This window comes from Paroedura picta, chromosome 5, assembly GCF_049243985.1.
Source record: "Paroedura picta isolate Pp20150507F chromosome 5, Ppicta_v3.0, whole genome shotgun sequence".
Taxonomy (NCBI): Eukaryota; Metazoa; Chordata; class Lepidosauria; order Squamata; family Gekkonidae; genus Paroedura; species Paroedura picta.
In genome coordinates, this window is record NC_135373.1 from 111,426,889 (window position 1) to 111,446,090 (window position 19,202).

General features: G+C 47.1%; 1 protein-coding gene across 4 annotated transcripts in view; it reads right to left on the reverse strand.

The window, feature by feature from the left end:
- The window catches only part of DNM1L (dynamin 1 like), a 44,135-nt gene extending 26,230 nt beyond the window's left edge, over nucleotides 1–17,905 (reverse strand). For 3 of the 4 annotated variants that reach the window (XM_077339904.1, XM_077339905.1, XM_077339903.1), the window contains exons 1-2: nucleotides 17,640–17,905; nucleotides 3,524–3,671 (exon numbers count right to left, since the gene is read on the reverse strand). In XM_077339904.1, the coding sequence (XP_077196019.1) occupies nucleotides 3,524–3,671; nucleotides 17,640–17,741 (250 nt within the window). In that variant the 5' untranslated portion in view covers nucleotides 17,742–17,905. The remainder of the gene's footprint in view (nucleotides 1–3,523; nucleotides 3,672–17,639) is intronic. The other variant, XM_077339906.1, reaches the window with a different exon arrangement.
- Between the last annotated feature and the right edge of the window lie 1,297 nt (nucleotides 17,906–19,202).

Below are 19,202 nucleotides of genomic sequence, written 5' to 3' on the forward strand. Positions count from 1 at the left end.
TCTGCAGAACATTCTGCTGGCAAGGTTCTCCCGATCACCTGAGAGCAGTTCAGGGAGAAAAGGCAGGCCGCTTCCGAAAGGGGGAGGCGGGGAAAGACCCACTCCATCAACCCCTCCTGAGAGCTTGTCCACTTGACTCCAAGTAATATGGGCAAGCTCCTGACAAAAATCAAACTGCTTCACGCTCCCCTCCTTCCTCCCTCTGGATGCAAAAGGGATGTTAAGGACGTGCCAATGCAGAGAATCTTTACATTTCAAGCTGAGATTTGGGGCACTGTAATAAGCTGTCAGCTGTAGCCTCTTTGGGATGGACATTGAGAATGGCCAGGGTTTAGCAAGGTCCGAATCTAGTCCAAGAATCCTTCAAGAAGCCACGTGTGGAATGCAGAAGTCTCAGGGGCAGCCGGATAAGGGCATCAGCTGGGCCCGTACACAAGCACAAAGACCACGAAAAGTGTGTAGGCTCAAATGGCTGGCGACTGCTCTGAAGTTAGAAAGGGGGAAAGTTTTCAAGTGGTGTGCATTTCCTCATCCTTCCCTGTGACCATGTACAAAAAGCAGATCTATGCAATACATTAAATATGCATAAAATGGATAAAAGCTGAATTCTTGCAGCAAAGTCCAGGCTATCTTGGCACAGAAATGTCATGTTTTTTTAAAAATGTAGGGCATCTACTCAGCTGGGAATTCCTACCACTAACAGGGGGGAAGCTACTCTCATTACTGCAGTTCTGGAATCAATACCCTTTTCCTTTCATCTACCATCACTAACAGATCTATTAAAACCATTAACCTCCATAGGCAGAGTCAGCCCTTGGTTAAGTCACAGCTGTCCCTTAGACACAGGCATGTCGTTCCCTGCTTTGCCTCTGTTCTCTCTCTGGCATCGGCCCTTCTGAAAAAGCCCCTGAAAAGCAAGAAGTGGAACTCGGAGGGCACCATAACTGATAAGGTTCCTTTCACCATCCATGCAAGAACTGCAGCGCCAGGAGAACGAACCTGTGTAGTACAGGGTAGTTGTACAATTGCTGCCTTCCCTGCCCACAGGGAAGGGTCTGTAGCAAAGAGGGAAAACCTACCAACCAGGCTTGCAATTCTTGTGCTGCCGTCATCCGGCCGTCATGGCATTTTTGGGTAACAAGCCCCATGCATCTTTTAGGTGTGGGCAAATTCAGGATCAGGGTATATACTCAGAACCTCCTCCCTGTTAAAGGTACTTTCAAGGGTACTCGCAGACACAGAAGATTCCTCTCTTGGTGGGCCTGCTAAGGGGGGGGAGAGAAGTCTAGCGCCCATTGTATTTTTAAGTACAACGGGCTTCTTTGCTAGTATATATTAATAAGTCTCAAATTCTCCTTCATTTGCAAAAAAGGAGGCTTGCATTCACTATTTCATCTTCCGTCTTGTCATCCTAACAACCAAAGGTTTGCGCCAAGATATAAAACGGAATAACCCAGACCAGAGTTGCCGTCATGACAGCCATCCAGCTTGAGAAAAAGCATCATCCAGCTGCATTTTCGTCCATAATTATCCCTTAAATATTCCTGAAAAAGGGAAGGGGGGGAGGGAGGGAAGCCCACACGCAAGGAAAGCAGCGCTATTGAAAACAGACAAGTCCCAAAGTCCCAGTTGTTATCAAAGGCTGTTCCAACAAAGCATGTTTAATAACCTTCCCTCGGCTCCCAGTCTAAAGGGCGAGTCTTCTTGGATTATCTATGAAAAATCCCTTCTCAAACAATCCCAGGCAAAAGCGACAAGCAGCCAGTAGCAGTTCAGAGCCTCATGATTGACAAAGAGTTTACGTGAGCTGCTCTAAAAACTTCATTGTTCAGTGGTTGACCTCTTGCAAGCAAGAGCAACATTTGCAATACTGAGATAGCAACCATCTAGACTGCTCCATCCATTGTAGTAGTAACGGCACTCCTCCATCCATATAAAAAGGTAAAGGTATCCCCCTGTGCAAGCACCGAGTCATGTCTGACCTTTGGGGTGACGCCCTCCAGCGTTTTCATGGCAGACTCAATACGGGGTGGTTTGCCAGTGCCTTCCCCAGTCATTACCGTTTACCCCCCAGAAAGCTGGGTCTCCGCACTGCATCGGAAGGATGGAAGTCAACCTTGAGCCGGCTGCTGCAATTGAACTCCCAGCTTCATGGGCAGAGCTTCAGACTGCATGTCTGCCGCCTTACCAATCTGCGCCACAAGAAGCTCCCTCCATCCATATATGTAGTAGTTATGTGACTCAAGGAGCAGTAATGGGACTCAAGAGCAGGCACTTCAACGCTGTGATCAACAAGGCAGGTATTATAATTAAAAGAGGCTCACTGTAGCTTTTTTAAAAGCAAATCATGAGTTTACCCTGCTCTCAAAGGACAACGGTGGCCACAGGATGTATACTTCTTGTGCTGCCAATAACTCTCCTTATTCCTTTGGAATTTGTTAGGTTTGTTTCTATATCAGCTTATGCCTTTGCAAAAGCTGGGAAAAGGAGCTGGTTGCCAGATGGTTTGCCACTGTTCTCTCCACCACAACCTCCTCTCATTTGCCGTAGAGTGATCAAACTAACCGGACTCACAAGATTCTGGGAAGACCTGAGACCCTTCCCGTGAAGCTTTCTCAGATTCTTAAGATTTACTGCAATCGAATCTCAGCACGGCATGATTAAAAAAGAAATAGAAGCCCCCCCACCGCCCCACCCCGGAGAGCTTCCTCTACCTACTCTCACACTAAGTTATTGTTCCCGTTATATTGTTGTTGTTTGGGATCACTTAAGTTGTGTTGCTTAGAACTACTGTTGGATTGTTGTTGTTGTATTTGACTATGTTGTATGCTGATTCGTTGATCCCCCCCCCCCCATGATGTTGTATGTAAACCACCCTGAATAAATACTGCCTACACAAGCTCCTCACTGCTCCAGAAAAATGCAGGAAAATGCTTCAATCCTGTTCCACTGAACATCATGAGAACACACAAGTAAATGCTACTCATGAAGCTCAGGGGAGAGGCCTGGTTTACAGGGATGTGAGCTGCACTTTTGGCACCAGGATCCACAGCCAGGAAAATACGAAAAGGACATCAGGCATGACCAGCCTTCAGTAAGTTCTTAAAATCAACATCGGCCATTTCTTCACTTGACTTGACAAGCACGATGCGCGATCAGTTACCTCCTCAAGCACCAAGTCCCACGGACAACCAGTAACATTTTCTTCCTAATTACTATACAGTTAGCTACAAATGTCAAGGGGTTTTCCCCCCCCCCCAAAAAAAAGAAAACAGAAAAATAGCTAACACAGCCAGATGAATTACATTATGCAAAAATCTGCCTGCAGATCTGTTACCTAAATAAAGCTAATGAGAATGTAAACAAGAAATACCTTCTCAACGTAGATAAACCTTTCAAGGGCAGAATTAATCTTCATAACTAAGGTTCCTACATTTGATCATTTCCACTACAATATGCAGTCAGTCTATTTAATTGATCTTGACATTTTCACTTTGAGAGCTTCCACTCAACCCGCACTTACCGTTTTCGTCTCCAGCTGTTTTCCGGCGATCCTCGGCTGAGACGTGCACCAGTTGCAGGATGAGGGGTCGCCGGGTGACAATCCCCGTTCCTCTTGGGAGCAGATCCCTTCCCACCAGGCTTTCCAAAACAGAACTTTTTCCACTGCTCTGAAAATTGAAGCAAAGGCCTGTGATTGCCTTGTATATTCATTCAAAGGCAGATGCTTACTCTTGTGCTGTTGCAAAAGACATCAACAAGTTACCAACAAAGAGACTACAGATGTGACTACATAAGAAGAACCCTGCTAGTTCAAGTCCAGTGGTCCATCTAGTCCAGCAATCCTGTCTCACGCAGAACTCAATTAGTTCTTCTGGAAGTCCAACAACAACAGGGCACAGAGGTTGAGGCCTTCAAAAGAATATCAGAAGAGCCCTGCTGGCTTAGACCAGTGGTCCATGTAGTCCAGCATCCTGACTCACCCACTGGCCAGCCAGCTCCCTGAGAGGTCCAATAACAGGGCAACCCCAGCCTGAAGGATCTGCACTGGTATCATCCAGGCTGCTCCAGTCCAGTAACCAGAAGCCTCTTGGAAGCTTACAAATAGGGAATGAAATCACCCACTGCTGATCACCACCAAAAGAATCCATGTGGTTCTCCCTCCAAACACCACACTGGATTTGTTTCTTTGGGGTGGGGGTTGTCATCAAGATGCAAGTGAGTTATGGTGACCCCATTAGGTTTTTAAGACATGACAAGTTCAAAGATGGTTTGCCACTGCCTGCCTCTACATAGCTACCCTGGATTTCCCTGGTGGTCTCCCATCCGAATGTCAGACAGGGTTGACCCTGTTCAGCTTTCAAGATCAGGCTGCCTGGCCTCTCCCCACCAGGGTGCTATCCAGGTCAGGGTTCACTGGTTTTCAAAGGGGGCTGGATAATTTCTGGGAAGAATGGAATTTTCAAACTTTCAAGAAATTATCCAGCTCACTTTTAAAACCAGATAAACATGTCAAGGCAGTGAATTCCATAAGTATGTATTTTGCTGTCTCCAAACCTACTACTCAGCATCTTTATTGGGTTATTCCAAGATTTGAGTATTGTGAGAAGAAGCGAAATCATGTACGTTAAAAACTGTAGCAACCTTGGCTGAAACTTCCAAGTAAAAATGCCTAACCCTAAGCCACAAACGTTTTAACATGTACCTCAAACGTTCATTCTAAGGAGCGACAAAGCAAAAAAGAATCACACCCAGACAGTTTCATAAAGCCGCACTTCAAAGTTACTTTTTCTACTGCTTGCTATTAAGAGCAGGTCTTTCAAAACAAAGAATTGTACTTGCATCTACCTGTGCGCCATCTGCCTGCAGGTCAAGAGCTTTGAAATAAACCCATGAGCTCAATGCCAAATGAAAGAAAATAAAATTGTAGGTTAACAAATGAGCCTAGACTCAATCATGCATATTTTACATCATGTGCATCTTATTCAAAGTCATCTAAAACATGAAAGCAAGGGAATGTCTGCAGGGATCACTGGGCCCTGTTCCAAACATGAAACTCATTACAATCAGGTCCTGTCTTTAACGTGCTCTAAATCAAAGGACCCGAGAGCATCCACCCCAATGACTCTTCAGCCCCTGCAGATCTTTGAGCCACGCAGCTGAAAGCCTGACTTAAATCTACTGGAAGCTTTTAAAAGCCTTGATAAAAGGGACACTTTCACGGAGAATCCTAATTGTGGCCCTTTGTTCCCACATCAAAGGTAGGCATGAGGGCAGAATGGTCACTTCTGTTGAAAGATGTGTCCCTTCCAGGCTAATATTGGTAGTGCTGATCGTGAAGCAGGCTTTGAAGAACAGCCTGACAGTGTTAAAAATACTAAAATGAAATGCGACACTGATCGATTTTATTAGTAAGCAATTAATAAAAAGGAGGCTTCAAAAGTGGAGAAACTGAGGGGTTTCTTGAGCGCCCAGTCATCCTGGGAAATAGCCAATGCCAGTCCTATCCTCCATGAATTTGTCTGACCCCCCCCACCCCTTAAAGCAGGGGTGGGCAAACTGTGGCCCTCCAGATGTCCATAGACTACAATTCCCATGAGCCCCTGCCAGCATTCGTGAATGCTGGCAGGGGCTCATGGGAATTGTAGTCTATGGACATCTGGGGGGCCACAGTTTGCCCACCCCTGCCTTAAAGCCTTCAAGTATCACCATCATGAAGTTTTCCAAGGGGCAAACCCATCTTTGGTAAAAGGCCCAGAGAGATGCAAGAAAGGACCATACAGCCTTAACTGATCACCGTTCTTTGCAAAAGTGCTAGTGAGATACTGGCACCATCTTCACTATGACGGACGATGAATAAGTAAACTCTTCACTTGGATTTCTAGGAGATAGCCACTCTCTGCTGAATGAACGCAGGAGGAAAAGGGCTAACAGCAGACGCCCCCTTCTTAATGCCACACACTCCAAATTAAGAGACATTGGCACCCAGTACAATAAAGAGGCGAACAGAAGGAGCAGAAATTGACCTCTATGGCAGTGGTCCACAACCCCCAGTCCGGGGACCGATACCGGTCCGTAGGTAAGTCAGTGCCGGGCCACAGCTCCTCCTCTTCCTCCTCCCCGGCTGCTGCCTCGGGGGCTGCCCTGCTACTCTGCCGCTGGGTTCTTCTTATGTTCTTAACAGATGACTATCCTGATGTATCTGATGAAGTAGGTGTGAGCTCCTGCATAGTGCAGGGGGTTGGACAAGATGACCCTGGAGGTCCCTTCCAACTCTATGATTCTAAGTCCTTTACAAAGTTACTCCAATTTGCAGGCACTGATTTTAGTGGAGGCAGTCTGGAGTAACTTTGTAGGATTGATTTGAAAATACATTAAGCTTTAAGGTGCCACAAAGGTGTTATGGGTTTATCATGATCTGTAGACAGTCTAAATGCCTAAATACAAATGTCAAACTAATCTCACGTACACAAAGACCAATCACATGAGGCTGCCTTACACCAAATCAAACCATGGGTCTAAGCAAGGTCAGTACTGTCTACCTTTGTTGTTGTTATGTGCGAAGTCGTGTCCGACGCATCGCGACCCCATGGACAATGATCCTCCAGGCCTTCCTGTCCTCTACCATTCCCCGGAGTCCATTTAAGCTCTCACCGACTGCTTCAGTGACTCCATCCAGCCACCTCATTCTCTGTCGTCCCCGTCTTCTTTTGCCCTCCATCGCTCCCAGCATTAGGCTCTTCTCCAGGGAGTCCTTCCTTCTCATGAGGTGGCCAAAGTATTTGAGTTTCATCTTCAGGATCTGGCCTTCTAAAGAACAGTCAGGGCTGATCTCCTCTAGGACTGACCGGTTTGTTCGCCTTGCAGTCCAAGGGACTCGCAAGAGTCTTCTCCAGCACCAGAGTTCAAAAGCCTCAATTCTTTGACGCTCGGCCTTCCTTATGGTCCAACTTTCACAGCCATACATTGCAACTGGGAAGACCATAGCCTTGACTACATGCACTTTTGTTGGCAGGTGTCTCTGCTTTTTAGGATGCTGTCTAGATTTGCCATAGCTTTCCTCCCCAGGAGCAAGCATCTTTTAACTTCTTTGCTGCAGTCCCCATCTGCAGTGATCTTGGAGCCCAGGAAAATAAACTGTCTACCTTAACTGGCACCAGCTCTCCAGGATCTCAGTGGAAAAATATTTATTTATTTAGGATAACATGTGTGTAACAGAGCCAGGAGAGCCTAAGATTGCCAGGCAAAAGAGGTGGACCGCCACTGCTTGCCCCCAAGTCACAACCTTGGTATCCCTTGGAGGTTGCTCTTCCTAGTGTCAGGCAGGGCTAACACTGCTCAGCTTCTCAGATCTGATGGGACTGGGCTTGACTGGGCTATCCAGGTTCCAGTGATGGTAACTCAAGATACTGAGGACCAAACCGGAGACCTACCTGCAAAGCAGATGCTCTGCCACTGAGCTACGACTCCTCCTGATCTGGATGGCAGTTCTAAGAATTCCCTTCCCACTAGGAACCAGATACTGTTTTTAACCCCTTCAGAACAAATCTCAGCAATGGAATATTTGCCAGCAAGCGAGCCTGCAGTTTCCCCAGCGTCAGCACTCCGATCACAACTGGGCTCAATTTCACTTTGCCGCACCCTGCACAAGTCGACTTGCCCACAACTGGTTTTTGTCTGGCCAGGCAATCTGCCAGGAAGACAAGCTCCACCATATGCCACACTGGGAAGGCAATTTTTTACATACAGAACACAGATTAAATTTAATTTCTTTAAAACTCATTTCAAGAGAGGAATGGTCCACTATACAGTATGCAGGCATACTTTTCATACTGAGGGTTACCACTTTCCGTAGGGCCTGCAAAGCGGAGCTCTTCTGCCAGATTTATGGATACGGGTCCCCCTTGGCACTGGTACCTGAACATCTGGTCCTGAACATCTGGATTCCCCCATGCTGCCCTCGCAAGGGCCTTCCTGTTTTAAGGAGGGCCATGGGATTTTTTTTGCCATCTGTTAAGGTTTTTGTGTATTGTGATTGGGTTTTATTGAATTTTATCATATGGATTTTCTTTTAAGTCACCCGCCACGAGCTGATTTTTGAGAGCAGCGGGCTATAAATCCAATAAATAAATAAATAGTTTCGTGCTGGCCGCAGTTCTGCTCCTGGAAGTATAAGATGACAACACTTCATGGCCTTAAGACACCTTGAGTGCTTCTGACATGGTAAAAGCCAGACCGCAGGAAGGAAGCCCAAGGCCATTTCCAGAATATATTTGGCAAGCACACAAAGGATTACGGATGCCTCATGGAAGATAAGTCAAGCCTCACAGGACTTTCAAATCTTGACTCTAATTAGCCCTTAGAAGATTAAAATCCGTAATTAGATCCGGTTGATCTGTCTGCATAGAGATCAACACGGACTTCCCTAATGAAAAACATCGCCCAGGAAAACCAATTGGGTCTTGGGCTGAAGGAAGCATAACTCAGCACTACCTGGAACAAATCAGTCACCTACTAAAAATATAGGATATGGCTTTTTGATGTATTTGTCAGTCCGTCTGGTTGCTCTCACAAAAATGCTATCTAATTTTGTCCCAGATAGTATTACTCATGGTCACACTCACATTCAGATCAGGACTCACTGACTTCCACTTAGCAACGAGTTCCCGCAGGTTTGCTCACTGCTGTTGTGGCTGGCAACTGAGAACAGCACCAAAGAAGAAGAGCTGTTTTATTTGAAAACTGCTGTCTTACCTACTTCATAGAGTGTCTCTTGTTGGGAGATTATTGTAAGCCATTTTGAGACTCCTTCGGGTAGTCAAACGTGGGGTACACAAAAACCTGCTTTTCTTCTTCTGCGAGGAGAGCCCTAAGAGAACTGCGACTGGCCCAAGGTCACTCAGTGGGCTGCACATGGAGGCTGCCTCTCTTAAACCTTCCTGGCTTCCAAAAGGCAGGTTTCCCCCAATCTTTCCAGCTGCAGTCTGGTAACACAGGACACTGGTCATTACAAGGGGACTGGAGAAGGGAAAATGGATCCAATATGGGCCGGACCAGGAACGATCTGGAGGTTCCTGAAAAATGCCAGCTTCGCTGGCTTTTCTGAGGTCTTTCCAAAAAGATAGTAGTAATATAGCTCTAGGAAAGACAGGGAAGAGGCAGAAAGATCAAGGCCCAATTGGAACATGAGCACTTCAGCAGGGCCCGCAAAATGGAGCTCTTGGGTCTTTTAGGTAAGGCTTTTGGGTAAGACCAGCAATGAGGACTCCCCTTACTGACGCAATCACCAGGAGACTTTAACACCAACGCTCAATATGTCCCTTTCAATTTGTTATATGCTGCTCATTTGCAATATGCTATTAATCATATATGGCTGTTCTATTTCTTTGCTTTCAAATGGCCGCAAGAGGATAATGTTTTGGGGGTTTTTTGCTCTCTCTGTTCTAAGTACACCGCGCCAAGGCATCACAGCAAAGGGTGGTATATAACCTGAATGAATGAATGAATGAATTACATAGCATGAGAGCACCATAATGTTGCATGGAAGGAGGGTGAGTGACCCAAACATGCTTCCCATCATCAGTAAACCAGATCAAATACTTAGGGCATTTCCGCACATCAGAAAAAATAGCTTTACGCCAGCTGAATGGCGTAACGCTAAACATTATCGCACCTCCTATCCCCTCCTCACCTTTTTGCAGTCTCCCTTTCATCTGCCACCTTTTCCCGCCTCTCACTCTCCACATAGGCTGCTAGAAATGTCAGAAGAGAGCAACGTGCTTTACACAAAACCCTCTCAACAGACTTTTAAAAACCCTTCCGGAAACCTTCCCAGGGCCATCAAGAAGCCCCAGGGTTTCATGAAGCCCTGGTTGAGAAAGCCTGATTTACAGTATTGAGAGCCTACTGTTTTCCCCAAAAGTATTTTAAAGATTTAATATTAAATATATATATATATTCATGCATCTAAAAAAAAAAAAGCCTCTTTCACTGCAAGGCAGTTTCATTTCAAGGTTTGCTCAGCAATCTGGTTATGCAAATTGCCGATGATTTGCAAGCCTATAAAGGACACCAGCAGAAGTTAATGTGAAGACGCCTTTAGAATCGACCAGAAAATTGCACAGATACGTCATAGTCAACTCTTTCCCATCAAAGCAGCCACGGTTTCATTTTAAAAAGGAGAAAGCCACAACCGACTTCAGCTTTCCTGATATCCTGGAAAGAGCACTAGATCCACTCTGCTACGAAATAGAATTCCCTCAATATATATTCTAATTAAAGAACTAGCATCAATTTTCATCTGTACGGAAAATGGCTCAAAAGGCATCCTTGTGCTCCAATTCAGATTGGAAACAATCTCTGAGCAGGACCAAGCCACGTCCATGGAGAATCAAAAACTAGGTCACTCAAGTTCAACAGAGCATATTTCCAAAGGAAAATTGCATCAGCAACGCGAGGAAGAGACTGCGGCAAGAAAGGCACCCAGGGAAAAACTGAAACGTAGGTTAGCATACAAAGCAAGTATATACACCAATTCATACTAGATATGCATAAAAATAAGGAGGCCGTGCTGCCACAAAGCAGCAAAAGCCCAAGTCCTCATCAAGATGCCAAAATGCTCATCTTGGGCTAAAATAGGAGTGTACATTTTCACTGCATTGGAGCCTTGTTTGCATTGCAAAGGACAGAAGAACCTAGCAGCAGCAGAAGTAGAAGCAGAAGATGCAGAAGAACAACAACAACAAAGACAACAACAACAAGAAGAACAAGAACAAAAAACAAGAAGAATTGGTTCTTCTCTGCCACTTTACCAAGAGGAGGCTCAAAGCAGCTTACAATCATCTTCCTCTCCCCACAACAGACACCTTTTGAGGGGGGTGAGGCTGAAAGAGCCCTGATATTACTGCTCAAGTCGGAACAGCTCTGTTAGGGCTGTGGCGAGCCCAAGGTCACCCAGCTGGCTGCATGTGGAGGAGCGGGGAATCAAACCTGGCTTCTCAAATTAGAACTTGGCACTCCTAGCCACTGTAACCAAGCTGGCTCTCCCCACGGCAGTTTGCCAGAAAGGCCCAAAGCATTAAATCCAAATGCTCCCTTGTGGTCACCTTTTAGCAGGAGGGGGGAGAGGTTTACAAAATTATGCATGGGCAGAAAAAGCTATGAGAGAGCACTTTTTTCTCTCCCCCAGAATACTAGAACTCAGGTGCATGCAATGAAGTTTATAGGTAGCAAATTTAGGACAGACAAAAGGCAATACTTCTTCACTCAACCAGTAATTAAATTGTGCAGCTCTCTGCCAACGATAGCCACAAACATGGATGGTTTTAAAAGGATGTTAGACATATTAATGGACGGTAGGTACTTCCCTGGATACTAGGCAAGCTGAGCTAAGGGGTAACTCCATATGCAGACAGAGCTAGCAAACCTCTGAATACCCTTGGCCTCTATATCCTGTTATTTGGACCTCCAATTTAACTGGTTGGCAGCTGGATTAAACAGCATGTTGAACTAGATGGATGGCTGCTGTAATCCAGCAGGGCTCTTCTTACCTATACTGCCTCTGAACACAGAGCCAGCCACCCTGGCTACCTGCCTCTGATGCATCTTTCCTCCAGGAATCTCTCAAAATCTCTTTATAATGCCATCTAAGCTAGTTGCCATCACTACACCCTGTGGCAATAAATTCCAAACATTAACTCTGCAACATACACAGGTGTGCTTGCTTTTGGGGGGGGGGGGTTGTATTGGATCTACTGCCCCATCTTTACTGGATGACCCCAGATTTTGGAAGAGGGAGAAAAAGTTTTATATAGGATGCATAATTCCATGCACCATTACTATCTTTTAATAATTGTGTTTTTTTCCCCAAAAACACCTTTGAATACTTTGCCGGCTTGGTGTAGTGGTTAGGAGTGCGGACTTCTAATCTGGCGAGCCAGGTTTGATTCTGCGCTCCCCCACATACAACCAGCTGGGTGACCTTGGGCTCGCCACAGCACTGATAAGGCTGTTCTGACTGAGCAGTAATATCAGGGCTCTCTCAGTCCCACCTACCTCATAGGGAAGGGGTTGTCAACCTGCAGTCTTCCAGATGTTCATGTACTACAATTCCCATGAGCCCTTGCCAGGATTTTCTGGCAGGGGCTCATGGGAATTGTAGTCCATGAACATTTGGAGGACCACAGGTTGACTACCCCTGTCATAGGATGTCTTATGTGGGGAGCGGAAAGGGAAGGCGAATATAAGCTGCATTTAAGCTGCGACGAAGATGATCTGGGGCCAAGGGACCAAGCCCTATAAAGATAGGTTGAAGGACTTGGGAATGTTCAGCCTGGAGAAAAGGAGGTTGAGAGGGGACATGATAGCCCTCTTTAAGTATTTGAAAGGTTGTCACTTGGAGGAGGGCAGGATGCTGTTTCTGTTGGCTGCAGAGGAGAGGACACGCAGTAATGGGTTTAAACTTCAAGTACAACGATATAGGCTAGATATCAGGAAAAAAATTTCACAGTCAGAGTAGTTCAGCAGTGGAATAGGCTGCCTAAGGAGGTGGTGAGCTCCCCCTCACTGGCAGTCTTCAAGCAAAGGTTGGATACACACTTTTCCTGGATGCTTTAGGATGCTTTGGGCTGATCCTGCGTTGAGCAGGGGGTTGGACTAGATGGCCTGTATGGCCCCTTCCAACTCTATGATTCTATGATTTATACTCTTTCGGGTAGAGAAAAGCAGAATATAAGAATCAACTCTTCTTCTTGTCTGGTTTGGCTTCTCTGTATTTTTTCTACATTTTCTCCAGCTCCACATTTTCCTTTTAGACATGGAGAGGCCAAGCTTGGCTTCGCTACAGATTTGTACCCCTGATAAGCCACAGATGCTAAAAGCAATCTAATAAGAAAAAACACAAACATGTTATTGTGCATTAGTGCATTCTGCAAACTGTCTTGCAGAAAGGAAAGCACAGGAAACCACGTTGTGCCTTCTCACCATATTAATGGAGCATTTCTTAAAGAATGAGATTTTAACAGATTAGTCTGTGGGGGACCCAACATCGTTGTCATGGGTGCCTCAAACAAGAAAGGATAATCGTGCCCTGAACCCAGGAGATGGGACATCCCATTACAGCATGTCCTCTGCTATGTTTTCTTGTTCAAATTCCAAGTCAGCACAATCTGTCAAATTTACTTTTCCATCTCAGTTCACCAAAATAGATTTACTTTAGTATTTTTAAATGCACACAAAAGTATTAACTAAAGTGATCACCTGGAAACGGTATCAGTTTACGAAGCCTAACGCTTATTTCCATGATTCCTGATTGGGACTATAGCTTGGATCACCCAGCTGATATTTTGGGCCCAAGAGGTGTGCACTATTTGAGACATACCCTGATTCATCCCAGATGGTCAAGAACAGGGGTAGTCAAACTGCGGCCCTCCAGATGTCCATGGACTACAATTCCCACAAGCCCCTGCCAGCATTCGCAGGGATCTGCCGCCTCCAAGCCTCAGAGGGAAGTGGAAGGAGGAGAAGGTGGTCAGGGGTGAGGTACAGAAGGAGACTGACTGGCCGCTGGACACACAGGAAAGCTGGTTGAGTGGTTGTTAAGCACTGAGTGGCACATAAGACATGCTCCTCCTCCAAGGCCATACCTGATTTTCATGTTATCACATTCACTAATTTATTGCATAACAACGTGGGTTTAAAACTTTCAATAAAGTTATCTCCAAAACATCTGGGCTAATTGTTGGGCATTTGAAGAGGCAGATTCCCAAGATACAGAAAGCTGTACTATACTGAGTGGATTCTTCTTCTTAGAGATTGGCTTAACACAGACCTATTAACACAAAGAGTTGACTGCCATGTGTTCAGTTAAAGAACCAGCTAAATTTCCATGTGGCTGAGCCTACGGGGCTCTCTAGAACAGCAGCCAAAGCTCCGTGCAGGCCAATTCTGTGGGAACGCAGAAAGAACAAGCAGAAGAGGGCAGTGAACTCCAGTGGCAGCTTCCTGACACCCCCAACTTGCCATCTTTTAATGTCAAATGTAGTTTTTAGCCCCAGCTACAGCTGAAGCAGCTAGAAAAACAATGAGCCGAGATGCGCAATAGCCCTGAATGCAATTTCACTGTTCCTGCTGCGAACAGCAAAACCTTGATAACTTATGCAAAGCAACTAAAATTTGGCAGCATTATTATGTACAATATAAGAAAAGACATAACTGTTCAATCATATAAGTTGCAAAATTCATCTAAGTGGTCTGTTAAATTCAGCACCGAATTGAACACAGAATCTATTCAGGCCCAACCACTCTTATCGCTAAAGCTGCGCTCCATCACCCATTCGTACACTCTCCCCCATTGACTTTGACCTCCTCTAATCGCTTTAACACTTATCTCATAGACTTGGCCCCTTTGCCCACCCCTCCCAATTCTCTGTGACTTCCTACTTTCTTCCCTTACGCCACGCGACTCTTGTCATTTACATGACTCTCAAAAGCAGCCATGCGGTCTCCTGAAAGGGATCACTCCCAGTCCTGGGGGCGGGGCTAACTTACTCATCTGTGCCATTTCCCCCAATAGAAACTCTCCCCCCACAACTGTCTTAGGCAAGGGTAGTCAACCTGTGGTCCTCCAGATGTTTATGGACTACAATTCCCATGAGCCCCTGCCAGCATTTGCTGGCAGGGGCTTGTGGGAATTGTAGTCCATGGACATCTGGAGGACCACAGGTTGACTACCCCTGGTCTTAGGTACTTATGCCTGTACTCACCAACTCACTCCCATGCCCTTCCTCTGAAGACATCAGGTAGGCTTCGTGTACAGTTCCTGGAGCGCTTCTCAACTAGCCAGCTCACAGAACAAAGGCCTGTTTCAATTTAGCAATGGCACTCACTAATGAGCCCTTTTCCCTTGGTTATCCACAGAAAGGGGAAGGGGGAATGGAGGAAAAGACACAAAATGGTGCAGGAGGACATGTAAATGTTAATAGTTACACAATCCCTAGGCATTTTGTATACCAGTTTCATCAGGGAGAATCTTTCAATATGAGGACTGGAATGAAAAAGAATTCAAAAGATTCCGCCTGACAAAGCTGTATGCAAAATGCCTGGGGGCTGCGTAACTATTAAATATTCCATTTCTCTCTGCACCATTTTGTTACTTTTTCTTCAGTCAGTCAAAGACGACACTTCTAGGCTACAAGGACCAATGGTCTTGATCTAGTATTAGGCAGCCTCGTATGTTCTCATCCATGCCTCCTGCCCTGCCCTGCCATTTACTCAGTACGAGTATCACAAGAAGGCTTTGATCCAGGGAGCTGGGATTCAAATACAATCGCAGCTGGAAGCATGCTAGGTAGAGTTCCACTTGCTCAGCTTTCGTTCTCCACTTGGTGAAAACGGCAACCCGGTAACCTACTTCTACAGGGGCGTTGTGAGGACAAGCTTCACCCACGTTATTTTGGTTCACTGCACCCAGAGCAAAATTGACTCCAAAACGGCAGGATTTACACTGACTCTGTTTCTCTTTCTTAACATCTATGCACCTGAGAACCTCCGAGTTGGCCCAAGGTCATGACTTCTAGCATCCCTTTCGACACCTACCCACCAACTGCCCTGCGGTGAAGGCTCACGACTGCGGCAGCACAGTGACAGCCACCCCCCTATTGTGGATCAAATTCTAAGAGTAGCCATGGCAAGTCTATTTCATGAAAAATCAGAAGAGTCTTATGGTACCCCAAAGACTAACAGTCTGATTGGTAACTAAAGAGGCTTCATTCATCTTTAAAATGACAGTTGTCGGGGGGGGGGGGGGGGGTTTGGTCTTTCCCCAGTTTGTTTTGTCCTTGGGAGGGGGGGAAAAACCCACAAAATCTTTTTGGCATTCCCTGGTAAATACTAACATTAGGCTGGGTTCTAGATGTTGTGCTATTTTATCCTTAATTGCCCAGTCTCTAAGTTGCCTTGCACTGTATTGTTGCAACAAAAACAAATTATACAGAGAACACAAAGCATGCCACAAATTCCAACTATCTGTAATTGTCATTAACCTCCAGCCAACCAGAGACTGCACATAGCTCCATCTCCTCATAAAGCCAGTTCAGATTGCCCATTACTATTCCCCCACGTACAGGGAAACAGGCCTTCTCCCCTATATATTCCAACTCTCTCCATTTGCCATAGTTTGGCTGACAAAAGGGAGAGAAGAGGGAGGGGGGCCCAGGGACTGGGCAAGGTACCCCATTTATTGGAAAACCATTAGCTTGGTGGCACCAGAGACCCAAAGAGAAGCTATGAGGGGCATGGTGGCTGCTGGCCTCAGTCCTACCTATTTTCTCATACCTCTCCCTACTAAATTACCCTTTTTTGCCACTTCTGCTCTTGAGGCCCGTTGGAATTTTTAACACTGAGCTACTCAGTCCTATTCCTCACCTCCTCCCAAGAACAGAAATCTTGGAAATGGGTCAGGGATGCACGAGCATAAACCTTACAGCATCACACAGGGCACATCCACCAGTCTCACCTGCTGTGGGTGCTATGAACTGCTGATAACCCCTTGAAGGATAATTATGTTGTAGGCACCTTCAAATACCTAAAGAAACCTTTAAAAAATACAACCTTCCTTTTCCAATGAGGGCCAAACAGGCGAGCGCAGAGTAAACTATAACAGAAGGCGGAGACATAATATGGGAAGAGACTAAAAACGCATGTAATAACAGGGTAGCAAGAACTGGGGTTTTGTAAACAGTGGGATTAAGTAATGACCCTGGGGAAGCAACAACTAGGAATATGTAAGCAGTGACCCTGTGGTAGCAAGAACTGGGATCCTGGAGGCAGTGGGGTGAAGCAGTGATCCTGGAGTAGTAACAACCGGGAATTTGTAAGCAGTGACCCCTGGGAAGCAACAATTGGGACACTGTAAACAGGGCGGTTAAGCAATGACCCTGGGGTAGCAAGAACTGGGGTTTTGTAAACAGTGGGATTAAGTGGTGACCCTGCAGTGGCAACAACTGGGATCTTGGAAGCAGTGGAATTAAGCAGTGACCTGGAGTAGCAACTACCGGGAATTGGGAAGGAGTGACCCTGGGCAAGCAAGAACTGGGATTCTAGAAGCAGTAGAATTAAGCAGTGACCCTGGGAAAGCAACAACTAGGAATTTGAAAGTAGTGACCCTGCGGTAGCAATAACTGGGATCCTGGAAGCAGTGATCCTGGAGTAGCAACAACCGTGAATTTGTAAGCAGTGACCCCCAGGAAGCAACAATTGGGACACTGTAAATAGGGTGGTTAAGCAATGACCGTGGGGTAGCAAGAACCGGGATCTTGGAAGCAGTGGAATTAAGAAGTGACCTGGAGTAGCAACAACCGGAAATTGGGAAGGAGTGACCCTGGGGAAGGAAGAACTGGGGTTTTGTAAACAGTGGGATTAAGCAGTGACCCCGGGGTAGCAAGAACTTGAATCCTGGAGGCAGTGGAATTCATCAGCGACCCTGGGAGAGCAACAACCGGGAACTGGGAAGGAGTGACCCTGGGGAAGCAAGGACTGGGATTCTGGAGCCGGCTCTGCTGGGTGGGGGAGAGGCCTTTCCCCTCCCCTCCTCTCCCCTGAGGGTCACCCTGGCCGAGCGAGGCCCCGCCCGCCCGCCTCACCTGCGTCCCGACCACCACGATCTGCGGCAGCTGGATGATGTCGGCGCCCACCGTGTTGAAGACGTCCTGCAGCTTGTTGATGACCGGAATCAGCGCCTCCATGGCGGCGGCGGCGGCGGCCGGGCCGGGCCGGCAATGAATGGGGCAGGACGAGCGGCAAGCAAGGCAGGGCAGGGCAGGGCTGGGCGCTCACTCGGCCGCCTTCCCCACCCCGCCGCCGACCATTGGCGCCGGCCCGCTCCCAGCAGGCTTCGCGCGGAGAGGCCGGCGCCGCAAGGCACGGCGGGAGTTGTAGTGCAGCGGTGGGACGCCTGCGCAGGGAGGTGCTCGGCTGCTCGCCCTACAGCGGGGGTGAGCCAAGTGTGGCGTTCCAGATGACTTTGGACTACAATAACCATGAGCCCCTGCCAGTGGCAGGGGCTCATGGTTATTGTAGTCCCAGGACGTCTGGAGCGCCACACTTGGCCCACCCCTGCACTAGAGGATGCGGCAATTCCCCTGAATGACAGGATCAATATCCATGAAATATGTTTTATTGGGACCAGCCATATAGATTCATGCTAAGTGAGAAGCTTCGAGCTTTTGTCTGATTTGACCTTACACACGTTTAAAGAGACAGGGGGCGGCAATGGGAAGTAGACATTTCTGGCCAGGATGCTAGGGTTGCCAGTCTCCAGGCAATGGCTGGAGATCGCTTGGGAGGACAACTCAACTTCGGGCGACAGAGATCAGTTCGCCTGGAGAACATGGCTGCTTTAGAAGGTGGCCTTTGTGGCATTATACAGCAGTGAACCCCACCCCAGCCCCCCAAAAACCTGCCCTCCTGAGGCTCCAGCCTTAAAATACCCAGCTATTTCCCAACCTGGAGCTGGCAACGGTACATGAAGTTCTGATTTTGCAAACACTCTCTGTAGGTTGGGTTGCCAGCTCTGGGTTGGGAAATACCTGGAGACTTTAGGGGTGACGCCAGGAAGATTTGGGGCATTGCGGGACCTCAGTGGAGTATAAAGCTATGGGATCCATCCTCCAAAAAAGACATTTTCTGCAGGGGAACTGATCTCTGTCACCTGCAGATGAGCTGTAAAACCAAGGGATCCCCAGGTCCCCTCTGTGGGATGCACATGGGCATTAAAAAATCAACAGGCAGGTTTAGAGAGCACGCCTAAGGAGGTCTACTCAGAAGCCCTGGTGGATGCCAATTTAACCCTACTCAGAAGCCCTGGTGGATGCCAATCTTTGGGACTTGAGGTTTTGAGCAAGCTTGGCTCACGCGGTCTCCTTTGCGGGGGTGCCTGGGGAGGACGGGGACCTCAATGGGGTCCAATGCCACAGAGCCCCCCCTGCAAAGCACCCGTTTTCTCTAGAGGATCTTATCTCTGTAGTCTGGAGAGGAGCTGTCATTCAGGGGGATCCCCGGGTCCCACCTGGAGGCTGGCATCCCTAGTCGGTATTTGGGACTGTATGAGTGTGGGAAAGTTGGAGGGGGGGGGGTGCAGGGGTATTTGAGGCCTTTTACCTACCAGCGCCTCGTTTGGGATTCCAGCTGCTAAACGCGCCTTGGCT